Source organism: Lampetra fluviatilis, chromosome 14 (assembly GCF_964198595.1).
Source record: "Lampetra fluviatilis chromosome 14, kcLamFluv1.1, whole genome shotgun sequence".
Taxonomy (NCBI): Eukaryota; Metazoa; Chordata; class Hyperoartia; order Petromyzontiformes; family Petromyzontidae; genus Lampetra; species Lampetra fluviatilis.
The window spans coordinates 10,030,110-10,053,486 of NC_136288.1; the positions used below are offsets into that span (position 1 = coordinate 10,030,110).

Here is a 23,377-nt window from a genome sequence, read left to right on the forward strand (position 1 = left end):
GAAGTTTCGTGTGGAGCGACAGGCCAGGTAGCTTCCACACAGCGTTACGCTGCCAAACCGGAGCTGGTCATAAGCACACTGCCCAAGTACGGATACTTCTTCAATCTCTTCACAACTGCCCCATCACTAATGGGGAGCTGAGCAAGTGGAGCATTTGATGAAATCAAATACCCACGCAAGGTGCTTTGTTTTAGTGGGGCTGATGGTATCTTAGTAGCATGCTCCAGGTTCAGCAGTATCGTCTCAAACTCATTCACCAGTGGGCAGCAATCACCAGATCATCCACATACACTATATGGTTGACCCTCGCTCACTCACCCTCACTTTCTTATTCACCTCACTCCCCCTCACTCGCCTCATTCAACTCACTCCCCCTCACTCGCTCACTCACCTCACTCACTCTCGTTCACCCTCGCTCACCTCACTCACCTCACTCGCCCTCAATCGCTCAATCACTCATCCTCACTAAAAGTGGTATGCATGGCTGTACACTATGATTAACATGCACCATACATGCCAGCGTGTCACTCATTAACTCAACCTGTACCCGGCCATAACGCACTGTGAATTACCTGGGTATGGAGGGCTGTATGGGTGGGGGGGGGGTCAGTGGGTGAATGAGTGGGTATTGGGTGAGTGGGTGGGTGAGTAGGTGGCGGGTGAGTGAGTGGGTGAGTGAGTTCGTGGATGAGTGAGTGGTTGAGTGGGTGGATGGGTGAGTGGGTGGGTGGCTGATTGGATGGGTGAGTGAGTGGATAAATGAGTGGTTGAGTGGATGGGTGGGTGGGTGGGTGAGTGAGTGGGTGGGTGGCTGATTGGATGGGTGAGTGAGTGGTTGAATGGGTGCGTGGGTGGGTGAGTGGGTGCGTGGGTGGGTGAGTTGGTGCGTGGGTGGGTGCGTGGGTGGGTGGATGCGTGGGTGAGTGGGTACGTGGGTGGGTGAGTGGGTGGCTGATTGGATGGGTGAGTGGATGAGTGAGTGGATGAGTGAGTGAGTGGGTGAGTGAGTGGGTGGGTGATTGGGTGGATGGGTGAGTGGATAGCAGCTGTGTGCGTCTCGCTGTAGCGCGCTCTGCTCGAGGCTTCTCGTCGCCATCGCCTCCACTCCCGAGGGAACCGCTGTCACAAAAGCCCGACATTTGCTGATGAGACGCCGAAAATCGAAACCGCTCCTGAGTTTTGCTTACGTTGAACCAATGCTGCTGAAGAAAGATCAATTTCCCAAGGCCACGTGGCTGATTGGGATGTGTGCAAACAATCCTCGTGTATTGTGTGTGGAGTGACAGATACGGGTAAGAGGCGTCCCTGTCTGGGTATTTACGAGACAATAAATCCATCGCCACGGGCCCAAGTGTGACCTCTCTCAACTAAAAACTATCAACATTTTATTTTACCAGGTAAAGGTCCCTTTGAGCTATGTAGCTCGGTTTCAGAATCCACCATAGCTCAACGAAGTGGCTTATCATTATCACGTAGACATTTACACAAACCAAATACTCGAAACGCGTGACATTGATTCTAAACGTCGAGGGAAAACCCGGATGACCCAGAGACAAATCGACGCGACCACGGGTAGAGAGATTCACCGCAAACTCCAAATATACAGCAGCAGGCGTCAGGGTCGGGATCGAGCCCACGCCCTCCTGTGTACCAGGCGAGGGAGTTAACATCTCGGCCCTGTGAGACCCACGTGGTGTCTGATCAGAGAGTCGTGACCCGGGTGACACGAAGTGGACACAGTGAACTCACAGCGGGGGTACCTCCTCGCCTATAAACATCTGGCAGTTCAACAGCAGTTCAAGCGAAGCTGCTGAGACATTGAATGTCGAAACCGGCCCAGAGTTTTGCTTTAAATTAAATCAACGCTGATATGCGATTAGTACTACTTGTGAAATGTGTATTATGCACGGGCATATGACTTTGAAACCCCCCGCCCACCTCCTACACATTTCACAAGTAGTACTAATCGCATATCTGCATTTCCCATAAATATGCTAAATTCCTCTTGATATGCAAATTATCTTGTCAAGGCGCTCTTCGCCCCTCCATCCCAGCTTAAATAGTCGCTCGAAGCCTGGGGCTTGTCATTCAGACTCTGTCTTCTCGACAGACCTGTTCTCCACCTGAGGACGGCTGCTTGCGTTGTGGCCGAAACGTCGTGAGAATTATTTTATTATCTATTCTTTTTATTATTTTATTTCTTCCCTTCTACGTGACTTTACCGAAAGAACCAAGAAGATGAATCCCCGCAGTCACGAAAGCTTTAAATCGAAATTTAAATCAACGCTGCTGAATAAAATAGCTCTCAGTGTGGCTGATGGGATATGTTAACATGGGTGCCACGGTGGCGAGATGTTAACTACCTCGCTTGGTATGCAGGAGGTCGTCGGTTCGATCCCGATGCCTGTGTTTTTTTGTTTGCAATGTTCTTCTCGTGGTCGCGTGGATTTTTCTCCGGGTCGCTACGGGTTTCCCCTCCACATTTAGAATCAACATCACGCGTTCAGAGTGATTGTCTGCTGCTGTGAATTTCCAAGCGACGGCAAGCCACCTCCGTTGAGCGATCATTTGTGAGAGCCAGGTCGCTTCTGGAAAAAAAAAAAAAGCTACGGAGCTCAGTGGGGCATTACCTCGTAAAATAAAAATAGAAAAAACAAATTGTCACGTCCTTAATGTCCACGTGGAGGGTAAAATGCGGAAAAAAGTCGCCGTTGCTTTCCGCTCCGCCGCGTGGCGATTTCCAACTGGTGGCGTTCTTCAGCTGTAGCCGTGCAGGCGGGAGGGAACCCACGAGGTCGAACCCTCGGCGAGAGAGAGAGAGACAAACACAAAGACCCCACGTGATCACCGACGCTCACACGCACAGAGACACTCCTCGCCCACTCACGCTAACTCACTCACAAAAGACAAAGATACCGCCGTATAGCCTTCACAGACTATAGTAATAGGTTTTTACCCTTTCAACTGGTACAAAAACTGACACCTTTATACAAGGCATCATGTTTGCAATAACCACAACACAAGCAGTCAAAATGCAAACAAAAAGAAATAACTCTGATAATGATATGCACTGTCCTTGAAGTTGATTGGTCCACACCCGAGACAGCTTTTCTTAGAGCCTAGTCTCCATTGGTGTTGGACCAGATGACGCCAAAAGGCGTACAACTCAAAGACAGCGCACTATCAGAGTATTGAGAGCTCGGGGTAAACATTTACACTATGAGACATCTCCTGTACCAGTGGCAAAATATAGTGATATGTTTTTATACAAGGCCTTGTATAAAGGTGTCAGTTTTTGTACCAGTTGAAAGGGTAAAAACCTATTACTATATTTTGCCACTGGTAAAGGAGATGTCTCATAGTGTAAACCTTCACAGACTGTTGGGGCAAGTGCTGTTAGCGAGCAGCACCTATGAAGGCCGGCACGGCGCACGAGAGAGTGGGTGGCCAGCACCTCGGGGGGGGGGGGGGGTCCCAGGAACTATTCAGACAATCCTCACCAGCGTCGGTGACGTGGGCGGGAATCGAACTCGGGTGGCCGGTGTTTGTCGAGCAGCGAAGCGCTAACCGCTCCACCACCGCTCCCCCACGAGAGAGAGACTTGTAGTACAAAAATAAAAATTACATAGAAAACAGGGAGAACATAGACATAGAGTAGGGAGAGACACGCTTTTATTTAACTCACTCTGTCTATTGTTGTTGTCGTTGTATCCTAAAATCTTGTAACTCAATTTTAACCCACTTCCTAATGTGGTATCGACTGCAAACTTGGTATACGTATGTCATACTGATGACAATACTATATTCTATCATAAAAAACATATTTAAAAAAAGAGAAGGGGGTAGGGAGAGGGGGTAGAGAGAGAGGGAAGGGGTAAGAAGGAGGAGAGCAGAGCGTGAAATCTTTCGTGAAATATTTCATTTAAACAGGGGAGGGGGGGTACATAAAGAAAAGCACTGAAAAAAAAAACACGAAAAAAACGAAATGATGAACGAAGCAAAGTGCCGACTACACCGAGCATCTTCTGATCGTTAAAAAAAGAGGGAGGGAAAATCTTCCTTTCGCCTCGCCACACAGCAGCGACGCGCATCCAAGCGAGACCAACAGGGGGCGCACCACTCCCACGACTCGACCCTTGACTCGTCCACCCTCGACTCGTCCACTCGCACCACCACAACCACCGATGCCTGCTGCTGCTGCTGCTGGTTACCGCTCCTCGCCGTGATTTGTGCACGCAGGGATCGGAGCAAGCCGAGCATACTTCCCCAGCGTGGTCACAGAGCTCACCCCCCCCCCCCCACGTGTTCACGCTGCTGCTGCCGCTCATCACATCGATGCAGAGCGGCCAATGAGCAGCGCGGAGCTGGAGACGCCACACGGAGAGAAGGGGAGGGAGAGCCCCCCCCCCGACCCACCCCGCTGGAGCCCCCCACCCCCGGTGTACCCCCCCCCACCCCATGAACCCCCCCCCCCCCCCCACGGCCCCCCAGAGCGCTGCTCGTTCGCCCGTGCGCTGCCTTCGTCCCTCGCGCCGCGGGCGGTGGCTGAGTGACAGCCACCGCAGCAGAGTCGCGCCTCGCCCCCCAGGTGCCGCGAGAGAGCGAAGCGAGAGAGGGGGGAGAGAGGGGGGAGGGAGGAGAGAGAGCGTGGAGAGAGCGGGGAGAGAGCGGAGGGAGAGGGGAGGGAGAGGGGAGGGGAGGGAGAGAGGGGAGGGAGTTGGGGGGTGGGGTGTTGAGCTCCTCCGCGATGCGCCCTCCTCCCTCGCCTCGGCAATCGACGACTGCCATCGGAGAGCTGTCACCGCGCCTCGCTGGCGACGTGAGATGAGGCGGTCTCCTCGCCATTCATCCTCCTCCTCTTCCTCCTGCTCTCCTGCCGCAGCCGCAGCAGCAGCAGCAGCACCTGCAGCAGCCGCAGCAGCTGCATCAGCAACAGCAGCAGCAGCAGCCGCACCAGCAGCAGCCTGCAGCAGAACCAGCTGCACCAGCAGCAGCAGCAGCACCAGCATCTGCAGCAGCAGCTGCGAGCCGCGTGATCTCCCAAGACGACTCTGGGGGCCCCTGACGCCACCGTGGCGGCTCCCGCGAGCCACGCGACGGGGACTGCGGGAGAGCCGGGGGGGACAGCGGCAGGCGACATGCAGCAGCAGCAGCAGCAGCACCAGCAGCAGCACCAGCAGCAGCAGCAGCAGCACCAGCAGCAGCAGCAGCACCAGCAGCACCAGCAGCAGCAGCACCAGCAGCAGCAGCAGCAGCTGCAGCAGCAGCAGCTGCAGCAGCAGCTGCAGCAGAACGGCGGGGACGCGAGGCTGCGCGGAGCCTCACTAAGACACCCCGCACAGCAGGTGAGTGAGAGAGAGAGAGACAGCGCAGCAGGTGAGAGAGACATCCCGCGCAGCAGGCGAGACAAAGTGAGAGAGACAGAGAGACAGCGCAGCAGGTGAGACAGAGACAGAGAGACAGCGCAGCAGGTGAGACAGAGACAGAGAGACAGAGAGACAGCGCAGCAGGTGAGACAGAGACAGAGAGACAGCGCAGCAGGTGAGAGAGACAGAGAGACAGAGAGACAGCGCAGCAGGTGAGAGAGACAGAGAGACAGAGAGACAGCGCAGCAGGTGAGACAGAGACAGAGAGACAGAGAGACAGCGCAGCAGGTGAGACAGAGACAGAGAGACAGAGAAACAGCGCAGCAGGTGAGACAGAGTGAGAGAGAGAGACAGAGAGAGTCAGCCCGTGCAGCAAGTGAGACAGACAAGAGCCGTGCAGGTGAGGCTCACTGCCAATCCGTGCGAACTTCGCGAGACCGCTGGGACAATCGCTCCCAGTTAGACACCAGTAGCGTGTGGTGAGTGTGTCTGCTAGTGAGTGCCCCCCACTCCGCGTGCCCCCCACTCCGCGTGCCCTCCACTCTGCCTGCCTCCCACTCTGCCTGCCCCCGACTCCGTGTGCCCCCCCACTCCGCGTGCCCCCCACTCTGCCTGCCCCCCACTCTGCCTGCCCCCCACTCTGCCTGCCTCCCACTCTGCCTGCCCCCGACTCCGTGTGCCCCCCCACTCCGCGTGCCCTCCACTCTGCCTGCCCCCCACTCTGCCTGCCCCCCACTCTGCCTGCCCCCCACTCTGCCCCTCGCTCCCGCGGCTCGACGCTGCACGTTGTGGTTGTGTCGGGGAACGGCGGAACGACCTCCCGGCACCTCGGTTCGGACTCCGCTGGCCGTGATCGCGACGTAAACGAAACCCGCGCGTATCGTGCGGCCAGGTGGCTCGGCAGACGAGCGGTCGTTCAAATCCTGGCCGGGTGTTGATTCGACCCATCCATCATCTCGCTCTCTCTCTCTCACTGGGGTCTGATAAAGTTATAAAAATAGATACCACCTTGTGGGGAAGTTGTCCTGTGGATGAACTTGTCCATGGCCGTCGGAATACGGAACTTTCACCACTGGCTCAGGGCTGTAGACGGGGAGATGATTACCGATGCCTCAATGATTAATTAGTATCAGTGCAGGGTTGCCACGTGGTGTGATTTGCCCTTGGATGGCAGGAATGGCTCGCACCGAGATCTGGACGTGTCGGACATTGCCACCTGCTCAGTGCTGGACATTGCCACCTGCTCAGTGTTGGACATTGCCACCTGCTCAGTGTTGGACATTACCACCTGCTCAGTGCTGAACATTGCCACCTGCACAGTGTTGGACATTGCCACCTGCACAGTGTTGGACATTACCACCTGCTCAGTGCTGGACATTGCCACCTGCTCAGTGTTGGACATTGCCACCTGCTCAGTGTTGGACATTACCACCTGCTCAGTGCTGAACATTGCCACCTGCACAGTGTTGGACATTGCCACCTGCTCAGTGTTGGACATTACCACCTGCTCAGTGCTGGACATTGCCACCTGCACAGCGTTGGACATTGCCACCTGCTCAGTGCTGAACATTGCCACCTGCACAGTGTTGGACATTGCCACCTGCAGTGTTGGACATTGCCACCTGCACAGTGTTGGACATTGCCACCTGCTCAGTGCTGAACATTGCCACCTGCACAGTGTTGGACATTACCACCTGCTCAGTGCTGGACATTGCCACCTGCACAATGTTGGACATTGCCACCTGCTCAGTGCTGAACATTGCCACCTGCACAGTGTTGGACATTGCCACCTGCAGTGTTGGACATTGCCACCTGCACAGTGTTGGACATTGCCACCTGCAGTGTTGGACATTGCCACCTGCTCAGTGTTGGACATTGCCACCTGCTCAGTGCTGAACATTGCCACCTGCACAGTGTTGGACATTGTCACCTGCAGTGTTGGACATTGCCACCTGCTCAGTGCTGGACATTGCCACCTGCACAGTGTTGGACATTGCCACCTGCAGTGTTGGACATTGCCACCTGCACAGTGTTGGACATTACCACCTGCTCAGTGCTGGACATTGCCACCTGCAGTGCTGAACATTGCCACCTGCACAGTGTTGGACATTGCCACCTGCTCAGTGCTGGACATTGCCACCTGCACAGTGTTGGACATTGCCACCTGCAGTGTTGGACATTGCCACCTGCACAGTGTTGGACATTACCACCTGCTCAGTGCTGGACATTGCCACCTGCAGTGTTGGACATTGCCACCTGCACAGTGTTGGACATTGCCACCTGCACAGTGTTGGACATTGCCACCTGCACAGTGTTGAACATTGCCACCTGCTCAGTGTTGGACATTGCCACCTGCTCAGTGTTGGACATTGCCACCTGCACAGTGTTGGACATTGCCACCTGCACAGTGTTGAACATTGCCACCTGCACAGTGTTGGACATTGCCACCTGCACAGTGTTGGACATTACCACCTGCTCAGTGCTGGACATTGCCACCTGCTCAGTGTTGAACATTACCACCTGCTCAGTGTTGGACATTGCCACCTGCTCAGTGTTGGACATTGCCACCTGCACAGTGTTGGACATTGCCACTTGCTCAGTGTTGGACATTACCACCTGCTCAGTGTTGGACATTGCCACCTGCTCAGTGTTGGACATTACCACCTGCTCAGTGTTGGACATTGCCACCTGCTCAGTGCTGGGCATTGCCACCTGCTCAGTGTTGAACATTGCCACCTGCTCAGTGTTGGACATTACCACCTGCACAGTGTTGGACATTGCCACCTGCTCAGTGTTCAACATTGCCACCTGCACAGTGTTGGACATTGCCACCTGCACAGTGTTGAACATTGCCACCTGCTAAGTGTTGGACATTGCCACCTGCTCAGTGTTGAACATTACCACCTGCACAGTGTTGGACATTGCCACCTGCACAGTGTTGGACATTGCCACCTGCACAGTGTTGGACATTGCCACCTGCTCAGTGTTGGACATTGCCACCTGCTCAGTGTTGGACATTGCCACCTGCACAGTGTTGGACATTGCCACCTGCACAGTGTTGGACATTGCTACCTGCACAGTGTTGGACATTGCCACCTGCACAGTGTTGGACATTGCCACCTGCACAGTGTTGGGCATTGCCACCTGCTCAGTGTTGGACATTGCCACCTGCACAGGGTTGGACATTGCCACCTGCACAGTGTTGGACATTGCCACCTGCACAGTGTTGGACATTGCCACCTGCACAGTGTTGGCGACAGAGGCCAGGCCGAACCCCTGGAGGTGCTGGAGAGAGAGGGGGGGGGGGGTGAAGGTTGAGCGGTGGTCAAGACGTGCTTCGTCTTCTTGCTGCCGTACGCCCGATGGTGTCGATGCAGAGCACCGTGCAGGTGATCGAGCCAGGTAACAACAAGGAGCAGTGGCTGAGCAGTAGACGGCGGTGCAGCAAGTAGGTCGCCGGTGTTTTCTTAGGGCACTCAGGCGCGATCGTCTTCTTCTTCGTCTTCTTGTTGTACGGACATCGATGCAGATGCAGAGCGCCCGCTAGAATTTCACATTGAGGCGGTGAGGCCCAGATGAAGGCGTCAGCTGCGGCATGGTACTGGTCTCTGTTCTGGGTGACCACGATCGCACCACCACCACCACTCCTACTGAAGAGTTTATTTGCTGTCCATTTCACTGGCAAGCACGCGCTGGGGGAGCATTCGCGCCGGTGCTACGGACATCGACGATGCCAAGGCGGCGAATGACTGGGGGCCGACCCAGGAATGAGAGCGAGGGTGCCGAGAGGCAGGGATGGAGAGGCAGAGAGAGAGAGAGAGGCAGAGAGAGAGGGGGAGGCAGAGATGGAGAGAGGCAGAGATGGAGAGGCAGAGATGGAGAGAGGCAGGGATGGAGAGGCAGAGAGAGATGGAAAGGCAGAGATGGAGAGGCAGAGAGAGAGATGGAGAGGCAGAGAGAGGGAAGAGCGCGTGTAGCCCGGGGCGAGCGAGTCCAAGTGCGCGGCCGCTGGGGGTCACGGCCCTGGGTCGAGACCGGTCGGGCGGGATGACTCGACGGCAGACAGCGCCTGCGGCAGCTGCACCATTCGTTTTGACACAGTGACTCCTTTTCGTGCTTAGTTTGTTGTCCTTTTCCCCGCACCCGATTAGCGCGGTTGGCTACGTACGGTGCGAAAGAAGTTCAGTGTATCGTGTATAAATTTCGATTTAAAGCTTTCGTGACTGCAGGGATTCATCTTCTTGGTTCTTTCGGTAAAGTCACGTAGAAGGGAAATAATAAAATAATAACAATAAAACATAATAAAATAATTCTCACGACGTTTCGGCCACAACGCAAGGCGCTGTTCCCCCTCCAACCCAGCTTAAATATACGCTCCAAGCGTGGTGGTGTTTCATTCAGACGCTGTCTCCCCGACAGACCTGGTCTTCACCTGAGGACGGCTGCTTGCGTTGTGGCCGAAACGTCGTGAGAATTATTTTATTACGTTGTATTTTTATTATTTTATTATTTCCCTTCTACGTGACTTTAACGAAAGAACCAAGAAGATGTATCGTGTATGTATATAGACACATCGCCTGGGCGTATGCTTGGCTGTGCGTGTGCAAAGACAAAGATCACCCGTGTAGCCTCAACAGACTGTTGGGACAAGTGGTGTGAGCGAGCAGCACCTTTGAAGACCGGCACTGTGGCACACGAGGGGGTGGGTGGCGATGTTTACTTCACGCCGCACCAGGTACTTATTTGAGGCTGAGTCGACCTAGGAAAGGCCCAGGACCTGTTTAGATAATCGTCACCTGTGCGTGTACACACACACACACGTGTACGCGTGTGTCTACACGTGCAGACGTCAGCATCTTCTGCTGGAGCGCGCGTGACGCAATGGTGACTGTGTTTCTGTGAATTCCACATTACCGTGGCAGGGACCAGTCTGTCCATAAGGCCCAACACTGTGAACTGGGCAATGATGGCCGACATAATAATTGAACAGCAAAATGTCTACGAATCACAGTGCACCGTGCAACACAATCAGTGCGTATGGGCGGGAGAGGCAAAATGGTCAATGATGTTAGATTCTACAGAAGTGGCATAATCGTAAAATTACATTTGGGGTGTCACGGTGGCGAGATGTTAACTACCTCGCCTGGTATGCAGGAGGTTGTGGTTTAGATCCCGACCCTGACGCCTGCTGCTGTATATTTGTAGTTTGCGGTGTCTCTCTCTCTCCCCGTGGTTGCGTGGATTTGTCTCCGGGTCCTCCGATTTTTCCTCCACATTTTACAATCAACGTCAACATGCGTATTGAGTACGTGGCCGCTGCTATACGTGTCCATGTGATAAGCCGCCAATTCGTTGAGCTGCCATTCGTTGTGACCAGGTCGCTTCTGCAAACGGGCTACACGGCTCAGTGGAACCTTCCTTATCTGCTCAAATAAGACGTCGTTGTGTTCTAGTTTATTTCCTGGGGGCTGAGACGTTACGTGGCAATTTCCCATTGTGTGGTACGAGAGGTGATGTATTAACGTGTGGCGTATCGTACGTGCGTCAGTCATTGGTGAATCATGACGTATGCATACTCTTAGGTTTTTTTCGGTAAAGTCACGTAGGTAAAAAATAAAATTAAAAGTTAATCAAAGTAGTAATGGAAATAAAATAAAATAATAAATCACGACGTTTCGGAGGCAACACAAGTCTCCGTCATCAGGTGGGACCGTCACAGCTCACTTGATGCAGTAATTTTAGCTGTGATGTATGTAGGTTGGGTCCAAAACGAATTCCTGCAGTCACGAAAGCTCCAAATCAAGTTTAAATTTTAAAAAAATATTTCGATTTAAAGCTTTCGTGACTGCAGGGGTTCATCTTCTTGGTTCTTTTGGTAAAATTAAGAATAATTCCTGCAGTCACGAAAGCTCCAAAATTACGATCTTTTGGTAAAGTCACGTAGAAGGAAAATAATAAAATAATAAAAATAAAACATAATAAAAGATGTTTATTTTTATTGTTTTATTATTTTCCTTCTACGTGACTTTACCGAAAGAACCAAGAAGATGAAAAAAATAGTTTTAGTTTTTACCTGGAGGAGCTGATCGCCCAGCATGACCCACATTGGGGGTACAATCATCGCTCTGTTAACCGTTAACCCTGCACACAACTTTCAAGTCAATGCACGTGCCGTTCACTATCTGATGAATCTTAAGAGGCCGAGGAGTAGTAAATATTGAGCCTCATTTAGGCACTGGCGGAAAACAACCCCCCCCGCCCCCATTTCTCCCAAGGTCTAGCAAAAATAAACAACAAACTAAACCGACATCTCGCGGTTTCTGCAGAATTCGCCAGGCTTCTGTGCCGGACATCCGGCAGCATCGGATTCTGTGCGACCACAAGGAATGGAGCGCGTTGAGTCCCATCGCCAATGCTCAGTGTCTCAAACAAACTCTTGATAGCCCACGACCTTCTGGGACACACGAGTCGCGCGAAAGACCCTTTGAGGACACCGGCGTGTGTGACCACAACCCAGGCAGCAGCATTCTGGCCGCGCGTGGATTTTGCATCTGTCGGTAGCCGAGTGCGAGATGTTAACTACCTCGCCTGGTGTGCAGGAGGGCGTGGGTTCGATCCCGACCCTGACGCCTGCTGTATATTTGGAGTTTGCGTGTCTCTCTACCCGTGATCGCGTTGATTTTTCTCCGAGTCCTCCAGTTTTCCCCTCCACATTTAGAATGAACGTCGCGCGTTTAGAGTGTTTGGCTGCTCGTATAAATGTCCACGCGATGAGCCACTTCGTTGAGCTCTCATTTGTGATCGCCAGGTGGCTTCTCAAAAAGAACTACGCAGTCCAGTGGGCCTTTAACCTGGTAAAATAAAAAAAAGTAGTTGTAGCTTTCGTTTTATAATTAATCAATGTTCGTTACAGAGCATTGAGTGTCGCGTCAGTTACAAAATCAAAGTTTAATGATCAAGCGCAAGTAACCAGTAGCTTGAATGCTCGTCTAACCAAGGTAGCAGCAGGAATATTCCTACTTCTGTGTTTTTGTTTTATCAATCCTAGCACAGCGCAATATTTCTATCAGGCCATGATTAAAATCTGAGCCCGAGGAGCCAATCGGAATCGGATTTGGCCCCCGGGCAAACTGGATCTGAGATCGAATCGGATCGGATCCAATCAGCTCCGAGTGGGATTCAGCTCTGGTCGGCCCCGTCACTCACCGAGCCGTGCATGAGCCATTGCCGTCGCGTCCCCGATGTCCGATCTCAAACTCGTAGGCCATGTGGGGGGGGGGGGGGGGGGTCGTTTCACAGCGGGGCCGCCGAGGACGGAAAACACCCGCATCTCTGACTTGCACGGTTGACGACGTACGGTGCGAAAGAAGTTCAACATACAAACACAAAGACAAAGATCCCCCGTATAGCCTCAACAGACTGTAAGGGCAAGTGCTGTTAGCGAGCACCTATGAAGGCCGAAATGGTATACACGAGAGGGTGGGTAGCCAGCACCACGCCCAACCGCCTTTGTCTCCCCAGTGGCGATGCTCACACACCGCACCCGGTACTCATTTGAGGCTGAGTCGACCCAGGGGAGGCCCAGGACCGGTTCAGATAATCGTCACGCGTGCCACGCATCACGCCGTGCGTGCCACGCTGCAGCCCGTGAGCTCTGACCGCACACTCGCGGCGCTCTGGCCTCTGTCGCTACGCGGCTACATCCTCCTCATCCGTCTCGTAGATCGCAGGCGGAGTTCGCGTGACAAAGAAGTCCACGCGTTATCGGGACGATGGGCCGAAGAGAACCCCCCCCCCCCCGCACAGGAGTTGAACTCGTGCGCTTCAGATGGGGAGCCGCTCGCTCCAACGCTGAGCCACCTGGCTGGGTAAACGCCAAGCGGTTAGAATATTTTTTTTTCTCACAAATAACTGGCATTCCCGGTAGATTTGCCTTGGTGCCAAATAATCCCCTGGGCTAAGAGGACTTGTTAATAATTGACATTCATTGTCTGTGCAAGCGCATCGCCGAGTCTCGAACACTCACTCGGGGGTTTCTGTGCAATGTTTGCCCACCGCGTTTATTGTTTATTTATTGAAGATTTCCTGGGGTTTGACGTTCCACGAAGCTCGTGGTCCGCCCTAAACCGTGGCGGCGGTAGATGCACGAATGGAAATTTTTTTTTTTAAACTCTCCAGTAGCCTGCGCCCGCGGTCACCCAGAACAGAGACCGGTAACGCGCAGTGCCCCGATCCACAGACACGACGGAGCAGGAGACGTCGCAGCTGACGCCTTTGACTGCGCTTCACCGCCTCGATGTGCAATTGTCGTCGGTGCTGTGCGTCTGCATCGGCGGCCGTACGACAACAACAGGAACAAGACGAAGGTGAAGACGAAGAAGACGAAGAGTGCCTTAAGCGAACACCTGCAGCGCTGTGGAGAGATCGTCTGCAGGGGGGGGGAGAGAGAAGGGGGGGGTGCTGCGGAGTTCACTTTCTGCCCCGCTCCCCCCCCTTCTCCCCCCCCTACTGCCGATGCCTCTATAACCTCGTGCCACGACAGATTTCTCGCCGACTTCAGCAGCTGTTTCTCGCTGCGGTTGTCCCACCTGATGACGAGTGCTTGTGTCGTGAGAACACCGGCAACGTACTCGCTGCACCGCCGTCTACTGCTCAGTTTAAAATAACAAATAAAACGCAGTCGTGTAAAGATCGCGGTCACGCTGGAATGAGGGCACCCATCCGCATCCTCAGCCGCACCCCGGCCCCGGGTGATGGACTCTGGGCACGGGGCTGGGAGATTGGCGAGCTCACGACGCTTGTGGCGTCCTCGCGAGAGAGCGCAGCGCAGCTCGGGCAGGAATCAGAGATCTCCTCCAGAGCAGACGAGCAGGCAACTCGCCTCCCGTCACGTTGATGTCTCATCGCATTAAATTGAAACAAATACAAAGCGACAGTCATCCTGCATTCATCTCTACGAGCCACGCGGCCTTCTGCGAGTGGATCATTTCAGCAGCATTTGTGCAGCGCAGGAAAACCGCTGGGCCAGTCCCGACATTCGGTGCCTCGCGAGGAGAGGTCTCCTTGAAGCGACGCTGCTCAATCGGTCAGACGTTCTAGGCGATGACCCTTCTTATAGGCAAGGAAGTGGTTTTTTTTTAAACGCGTGTTTTTTTACGTGGAGGAACAGATATGTGCTGGAGGAGTAGATATCTGTCCACAGTACAGATTTTTTGGGGGGGGGGGGTATTTACGGCTCACGGTTTATTCTCTACAAGGACGCTGATGATTGTTTTTTCGCTCGATCTGCCGCTAGTTCGTACGTATGCTGAACTTCTTTCGCTCCGTACGTAGCCAACCGTGCTCATCGGGCGGTGCAGGGGAAGGACAAGAAACGACCACACACACAAATCGGCTGTTAAGGAATGAGCTTTCAAAGGGTGGCAGTCGATGTTAGCGTTCGCTCTCTCGCACACCCAGCCCCTGCTGCTGCAACACGCACTGAGCAGCGCGGCTGGCACGCGCAGAGGATTCTTGGGTGCCGCGTTGCACGAGCGATGATTTGCAGCAGAGACAGGCGGGAATTGCCGGGGTGTAAACAAGGGGATGGTTTGAATGCCTTCGAAACGATTTCTCTGTTGAGGAATTCCACGAAGGGCGAATTCTCTCCTCGTATCGTCGCGTTTGCGGACAAGAGGTGCCCGCGTTTGATTGCTGTTGAGAATGGTTTACGATTAAAATGTTCCAGGTGACGTGGCTATCACAAATGTTAGCTCAACGAGAAGTGGCTTATCGCGCGGAATGTATAGCAGCCAAATCCTCTAAGCACGCGATGTTGATTGTAAATGTGCATGGAAAAACCAGAGGACTCGGAGAACAATCCACGCGAACACGGAGACAGAGAGAGAGAGACACGCACACTCCAAATATACAGCAGGCGTTAGGGTCGGGATCGTACTGACGACCTGCATACCAGGCGAGGTGGTGAACATCTCCGAGTCACCGTGAGCTGGTGAACACTCCCCTGGTACAGCCGCTCGCTGCCCCTTCACCGTGACGTGGAGTGAGATGAGGTGGAGTGAGATGAGGTGGGGTGAGTGGGGTAAGCTGAGGTGAGTTGGGTGTTAATCAGCTGCCTTTGTAGCGATATCTCCACGCATCATCGCCCCACCACCGCCCAGGCGAGGCTGCCCACGCACGCTGGGGCAGGTGCAGCGAGTGCCCCGTCTCCACGTGCCTCCTTTCAAGTTCAAGTTCATGTGTTAGGTGTAGCCCTGTGAGCCATTCGGCTCTTGAATCGGGTGCAACCGCAACAAACAAAAACATGAACAAGAAAACATCTTAAAGTGAATATGTGACTGAGTGCAAGCAGAAAATCCATGAAAAAACAGCAAAATATTGAAGAATGAACACCGTACACCAACGCTGTGTGCACAAATCCCAGTGGGATGCAAGTCAAACAACAACAACCACAAGACAACTTAGATTAAGGCCATCAGTCTAACTCCGTACTACAACAAACAAAACGTGGCCAAACCAGTAAACTTTTCGAAATCACCAAAATAAAGAAATGAAACAGTGAGCATAGGAACTGTGACGGGATTTTCGCAATAAACGACAAACAACATGTACTACCAAAACCCTGCAGCCATAGCCGTGGCCCAGAGGTCGCAAACGAGTTTTGATTCCTTACCAGTACCCGTACCCGGCCGCACCAGAGTCGCAAACGGTACCCATACCCTACCCGATACCCGGCTACCCATACCCGGCCGGGTAACGGGTAGGGTACGGGTACCCGATTGCGACCTCTGGGATGAAGCCATGTTGCAGGCACGGGTGGGTTGATTCTAGGAACTTGAATTGTGAGAAGAGACAAGACGTTGGGAAATGAGTGACAAACGGTGACTCACCAGTGACTCACGGCCTACCCGTACCCGGTCGCACCAGGGTCGCAAACGGGTACCCGTACCCATACCCGGCCGGGAACGGGTAGCCGGGTATCGGGTAGGGTACGGGTATCGGGTACCCGATTGCGACCTCTGCTGTGGCCACTGGGTCTCAATGGTCATGGTGTGTTCCGGAAGGAGGGACAGGGCTATTGGCGCGTTACGGGCACCCAGGCGCCCTCAGCCGAAGGATCAGCAGCGGCTGCCTGCCTCTGCGTGCGTTGCTCACGGGAAGAAGTTCCCTGGGTTCGATTCACGACTCGAGCGCGTTTTTTTTTTCTCTCTGCGGAGTTTTGAGTATTTGGCGACTGCTAGGAATGTGCACGTGATGATGAAAAGCCACTTGGGTGAGCTCTCACTTGTGATAGCCAGCTCGCTTCTGCAAAAAAAGAGCTACAGAGATCAGTGGAGAAATAAAAAAGATGGCTTCAGTAATAAAATAATCCTTCATCTCATTCCCTCTCACTGCCACATGTCTAGCCACCTCCTTCAACTCATTCCCTCTCACTGCCACCTGTCCAGCCACATCCTTCAACTCATTCCCTCTCACTACCACATGTCCGGCCACCTCCCTCATCTCATTCCTTCTCACTGCCACATGTCTGGCCACCTCCTTCATCTCATTCCCTCTCACTACCACATGTCTAGCCACCTCCTTCAACTCATTCCCTCTCACTGCCACCTGTCCAGCCACCTCCTTCAACTCATTCCCTCTCACTACCACCTGTAGAGCCACCTCCTTCATCTCATTCCCTCTCACTACCACCTGTAGAGCCACCTCCTTCAACTCATTCCCTCTCACTACCACATGTCCAGCCACCTCCTTCAACTCATTCCCTCTCACTACCACATGTCCAGCCACCTCCTTCAACTCATTCCCTCTCACTACCACATGTCCGGCCACCTCCTTCATCTCATTCCCTCTCACTGCCACATGTCCAGCCACCTCCTTCATCTCATTCCCTCTCACTACCACATGTCCGGCCACCTCCTTCATCTCATTCCCTCTCACTACCACATGTCCGGCCACCTCCTTCATCTCATTCCCTCTCACTACCACATGTCCGGCCACCTCCTTCATCTCATTCCCTCTCACTACCACATGTCCAGCCACCTCCTTCAACTCATTCCCTCTCACTACCACATGTCCAATCAACTCCTTCAGGAGGCCGCTCCCCCTCTCTCTCTAAACCCCAATGACCAACAAAATGTGTTGAGATATAATTGTATCCCTTTTTAAAATCCTACTGCACGGCAAACTTAGAGCAGTGATTCCCATCCTAAAACTAAACTATTTTGTTTACCAGATAAAGGCCCACTGAGCTATATACCCATTTTTTTCAGAATAGCGTCACTGCTATTTTATCCAAACCAATGCAGAGACATCATCCCACCACCACCACCCCCCCGCAAACGACTCTTTCCCCGTCGCCCCGAGACTCGGCGAGACGCGTTGTGGTGACATTGGCCGTCGGGTGCTATTTATTTTTATAATCGGCAGGTTATTACAGTCTCGTCATTATCGTTATTATTATTATTATTGTTCGTGTCAAGAATGTGACATTTCAAGTTGAGTCGAAACTGAAAATCCGCACGAAGTTTTTGGCAGGGTTGTGTCCGCTGGGGGTGCGCGCACGCGTGGACGCAGAGCCCGCCGCGTGTGCCATGTACACCGCGTGTACTCTGTGTGTGTGTACTCTGTGTGTGTGTACTCTGTGTGTGTGTGTACACTGCGTGTGTGTGTGTACTCTGTGTGTGTGTACACTGCGTGTACTCTGTGTGTGTGTGTACACTGCGTGTACTCTGTGTGTACTCTGTGTGTGTGTACTCTGTGTGTGTGTACTCTGTGTGTGTGTACTCTGTGTGTGTGTGTACACTGCGTGTACTCTGTGTGTACTCTGTGTGTACTCTGTGTGTAATCTGTGTGTGTGTACTCTGTGTGTACTCTCTGTGTGTGTGTGATCTGAGAACTGTGCACTGTGTGTACTCTATACTCTGTGTGTGCTCTGTGTGTACTATGTGTGTACTCTGTGTGTGTGTACTCTGTGTGTGTGTACTCTGTGTGTGTGTGTACACTGCGTGTACTCTGTGTGTACTCTGTGTGTACTCTGTGTGTGTGTACTCTGTGTGTACTCTCTGTGTGTACTCTCTGTGTGTGTGTGATCTGAGAACTGTGCACTGTGTGTACTCTATACTCTGTGTGTGCTCTGTGTGTACTCTGTGTGTAATCTGTGTGTGTGTACTCTGTGTGTGTGTACTCTGTGTGTGTGTGTACACTGCGTGTACTCTGTGTGTACTCTGTGTGTACTCTGTGTGTAATCTGTGTGTGTGTACTCTGTGTGTACTCTCTGTGTGTACTCTCTGTGTGTGTGTGATCTGAGAACTGTGCACTGTGTGTACTCTATACTCTGTGTGTGCTCTGTGTGTACTCTGTGTGTGCTCTGTGTGTGTGATCTGTGTGTACTCTGTGTGTAGTGTGTGTGTACTCTGTACTCTATGTGTACTGTGTGTACTCTGTACTCTGTGTGTACTGTGTGTAGTCTGTGTGTGTGTGTTCTTTGCGTGTACTCTGTACTCTGTGTGTGCTCTGTACTCTGTGTGTACTCTGTGTGTACTCTGTGTGTACTGTGTGTGCTCTGTGTGTGCTCTGTGTGTACTCTGTGTGTACTCTGTACTCTGTGTGTACTCTGTATGTACTCTGTGTGTACTCTGTGTGTACTTTGTGTGTACTGTGTGTGCTCTGTGTGTGCTCTGTGTGTACTCTCTGTGTACTCTATACTCTGTGTGTACTCTGTGTGTACTCTGTACTCTGTGTGTACTCTGTGTGTACTCTGTATGTACTCTGTGTGTACTCTGTGTGTGCTCTGTACTCTGTGTGTACTCTGTGTGTGTACTCTGCACTCTGTGTGTACTCTGTGTGTACTCTGTATGTACTCTGTGTGTACTCTGTGTGTGCTCTGTACTCTGTGTGTACTCTGTGTGTGTACTCTGCACTCTGTGTGCACTCTGTGTGTGTGCACTCTGTGTGCACTCTGTGTGTACTCTGTGTGTACTCTGTACTCTGTGTGTACTCTGTGTTGCTGCGTGCGTGGTCGTTCGTTCGTTCGTTCGGCCTCCTCGTCACCGTGACGCTGAATGTGAGCGCCGTGTCGTGTCCCCAAGCATCCGGTTGTTTTGTTCTCATAGATAGAGAGAGAGAGTCGCGCATTCTTTATCCTTTGCCAGTGTCCTCGCTCTCAGATGGCGCATTCACAGCCGCACGACGCATTATACAGATTTGCCGCCAGGTACCAACGCCCAGATTCTATTCAGCGGGGCAAGTCAGACTGACGTGGGGGTGTCCACCGCTGTCCCGAGCTGGGGACAGTGGCATTTCTGCGGTGTCATCCTCCTCGTTCGGCTCAAGGCGCTCAGATCCTGGGGCGTGCCGATGTCCGCTGCCTGCTGCCCCAGGGCCACAACTCGTCTGGCCGAGCCGAGGGTCAAATGGTCGACCGGCGGTTGACGGCTTAGAAACCCCGCAGCGGTGCACACATGGTGATTCTCGATCCCCGGATCGGGAACCACCGTGGGGGCACCGCTGCGGGTTAGGAGCGCAGCCTCCGCTGCCTGCTGCCCCAGTGCCACAACTCGGCTGGCCGAGCCGAGGGTCAAATCGTCGACCAGCTTAGAAACCCCGCAGCGGTTCCCCGCATCGGGAACCACCGTGGGGGCACCGCTGCAGGTTAGGAGCGCAGCCTCCGCTGCCTGCGATCGATTTTTTTTTAGGGCGCCAATAAACCAATAACGAATGGCCACATCGAGCGTGCGGATCGACTTGGATGAGCTCCGTCCTGCGCGGCGCCCTTCGCGGTTTGCGGAACGCGTCTCGTGCACTGAGACGCCGCGCTGGACGCAGGGAACCCCTGCCGATGTGTGTACGTAGAACTTCCTTGGCACCGTACGTAGCCAACCGTGCTAATATTGGGAGGAGGGGGGTAACGAGAGTTTACGTGGCGACACAGCGCGCTGTCAGGAGGCAAAGTGCGAGTTTTTGCAGCGTGTGCTGCCCTTCTTGATGCAACGCTTTCGTGACTGCAGGAATCCCAAACTCTGTGGTTCTTTCGGTAACGTCACGTGGGTAGAAATGACGATTTCGATCTCAACACAAGCGGTCGTCATCAGGCAAAGGAGTCAGCCTCGAAAGGCAAACTGTTTCAACAATGCCAATGCAGCAACAATACTGCATTGGCATTGTTGCAACAATGCCAATCCACGCAGCGATCGTACAGCGGTGACAGCATACAGGCTTCGGTCGAGCACAGCATCGTCACGTTCGTGGGACTCCTCACGTCCGCGGAGATGTCGGGTCGAAGGGATGTGGAGGGATCGAGGGAGCCGTGTGTAGCTGCTGCAGCTGCGTGATCACGGCGCGCCGCGGGACGCATCGCTCGCGACTCGAGACGTGAAACCAGAGGTCGCAAACGGGTTTTGATTCCTTACCCGTACCCGGCCGCACCAGGGTCGCAAACGGGTACCCGTACCCGGCCGTACCCGTACCCTACCCGTACCCGGCCGGGTACGGGTAGGGTACGGGTATCGGGTACTTGATTGCGACCTCTGGGATGAAGCCATGTTGCAGGCGCGGGTGGGTTGATTCTAGGAACTTGAATTGTGAGAAGAGACAAGACGTTGGGAAATGAGTGACAAACGGTGACTCACCAGTGACTCACGGCCTACCCGTACCCGGCCGCACCAGGGTCGCAAACGGGTACCGGGTATCGGGTAGGGTACGGGTATCGGGTACCCGCTTGCGACCTCTGCGTGAAACGCGGCCAGGCAGCCAGCCAGCCAGAGGTTGCCGCGCGTGTGCGCGTTGTGTACGGGAGGTCACCGTCGCAATCTTCAACCTTTCGTGTGGCGTTGTGAAAAGCAACAGTTGTTGTTTCTTAATGATCGTCATAAATGAATGCAAATGTTGCTGATCCGGTCCAATGATGTGGCCGGGGTTCGTAGCGCAGCGCGCCCCTCGTTGCATTGCCGCTCTACATTTATATAACAACAACAACGACAACCGCCATTCCACACTAAGTGGCGGTGACGTCACCACGGCGCTTGTGCCAGGCTCTGTGCACGTTATATAACGCACGCACTCACGCACGTTTAGCCCGTGCGTGCGTCTTGTTTGAACGTGCGATGTTCCAGCAGCCGCGCACTATTATCACTCTGTCATCAAGAGGGGGCAATTAAATATACGCCTGGCGGGACTCATCGGTGATTCCACTCCACCCACCCATCTAGATGTGGACCTACACCAGAGCTGAGGAGGAGCAGGGGGGGGGAGCAGGGAGCTTAGCTCCTCGTGTGGGTCTCTGTGTTTGTGGGTCTCTGTGGGTCTCTGAGTCTGTGGGTCTCTGAGTCTGTGGGTCTCTGTGTTTGTGGGTCTCTGTGGGTCTCTGAGTCTGTGTGTCTCTGAGTCTGTGGGTCTCTGTGTTTGTGGGTCGCTGTGTGTCTCTGAATCTGTGGGTCTCTGAGTCTGTGGGTCTCTGTGTTTGTGGGTCTCTGTGGGTCTCTGTGTCTGTGGGTCTCTGAGTCTGTGGGTCTCTGTGGGTCTCTGAGTCTGTGGGTCTCTGTGTCTGTGTGTCTCTGTGTGTCTCTGAGTCTGTGGGTCTCTGGCTCTGTGGGTCTCTGTGGGTCTCTGTGGGTCTCTGAGTCTGTGAGTCTCTGTGTCTGTGGGTCTCTGTGGTTCTCTGAGTCTGTGGGTCTCTGAGTCTGTGTGTCTGTGGGTCTCTGAGTGTGTGGGTCTCTGAGTGTGTGGGTCTCTGTGTTTGTGGGTCTCTGTGGGTATCCGAGTCTGTGGGTCTCTGAGTGTGTGGGTCTCTGAGTCTGTGGGTCTCTGAGTCTGTGGGTCTCTGAGTGTGTGGGTCTCTGTTTGTGGGTCTCTGTGCGTCTCTGAGTCTGTGGGTCTCTGAGTCTGTGTGTCTGTGGGTCTCTGAGTCTGTGGGTCTCTGTGGGTCTCTGAGTCTGTGGGTCTGTGGGTATCTGAGTCTGTGGATCTCTGAGTCTGTGGGTCTCTGAGTCTGTGGGTCTCTGAGTCTGTGGGTCTCTGTGTCTGTGGGTCTCTGTGGGTCTCTGAGTCTGTGGGTCTCTGAGTCTGTGGGTCTCTGAGTCTGTGTCTGTGGGTCTCTGAGTCTGTGGGTCTCTGAGTCTGTGGGTCTCTGAGTCTGTGGGTCTCTGAGTCTGTGTGTCTGTGGGTCTCTGAGTCTGTGGGTCTCTGAGTCTGTGGGTCTCTGAGTCTGTGTTTGTGGGTCTCTGAGTCTGTGGGTCTCTGTGTTTGTGGGTCTCTGAGTCTGTGGGTCTCTGAGTCTGTGGGTCTCTGTGTCTGTGGGTCTCTGTGGGTCTCTGAGTCTGTGGGTCTCTGTGTCTGTGGGTCTCTGTGGGTCTCTGAGTCTGTGGGTCTCTAAGTCTGTGGGTCTCTGAGTCTGTGTGTCTATGTGTCTCTGAGTCTGTGGGTCTCTGAGTCTGTGGATCTCTGAGTCTGTGGGTCTTTGAGTCTGTGGGTCTCTGAGTCTGTGGGTCTCTGTGTCTGTGGGTCTCTGTGGGTCTCTGAGTCTGTGGGTCTCTGAGTCTGTGGGTCTCTGAGTCTGTGGGTCTCTGAGTGTGTCTCTGGGTCTCTGAGTGTGTCTCTGGGTCTCTCTGTTAGTCTCGGGGTCCATCTCTGAGTAAACAAAAAAATATGAATCCTTGATTCCTTCCGGAATGCAGTCACGGGATTCAGATTGTCATTCCCACCGCGACGTTGAGGCCCCCTTTTCGTGCCACCGCCCTGTGTCGATGCGATTCCGAGCGCGACACGGGGCATCCCCGTGGAGAGACGGCGGCGTGGCGGTGCCGCCTGGGATGTTGCCCAACGCCGAGTGACGCCGCTGGGGGGAAGGGAGAGCGCCCCCCCCCCCTCCCGTGTCTCCGTGTCAAGGTGCGGACGGGCGTGCGGGGAGTCCCTGGCAGGGCGGGAGGCGGCTCCCCCCGCCCCGCCAGGGACTCCCCGCCAGCCTCCCCGTCGTTCGTAATCGGCAGCAGCAGCAGCAGCTCAGCGCGCTAGTCTAT

At 53.8% G+C, this 23,377-nt stretch overlaps 1 protein-coding gene across 1 annotated transcript in view; it reads left to right on the forward strand.

Annotated features, from left to right (window-relative positions):
* Positions 1 to 4,727: 4,727 nt before the first annotated feature.
* Positions 4,728 to 23,377, forward strand: part of LOC144935859 (sodium-dependent lysophosphatidylcholine symporter 1-B-like) — a 114,441-nt gene continuing 95,791 nt past the window's right edge. The window contains exon 1 of the mRNA XM_078862686.1: positions 4,728 to 5,345. Coding sequence (XP_078718812.1) covers positions 5,139 to 5,345 — 207 coding nt within the window. The 5' untranslated portion in view covers positions 4,728 to 5,138. The remainder of the gene's footprint in view (positions 5,346 to 23,377) is intronic.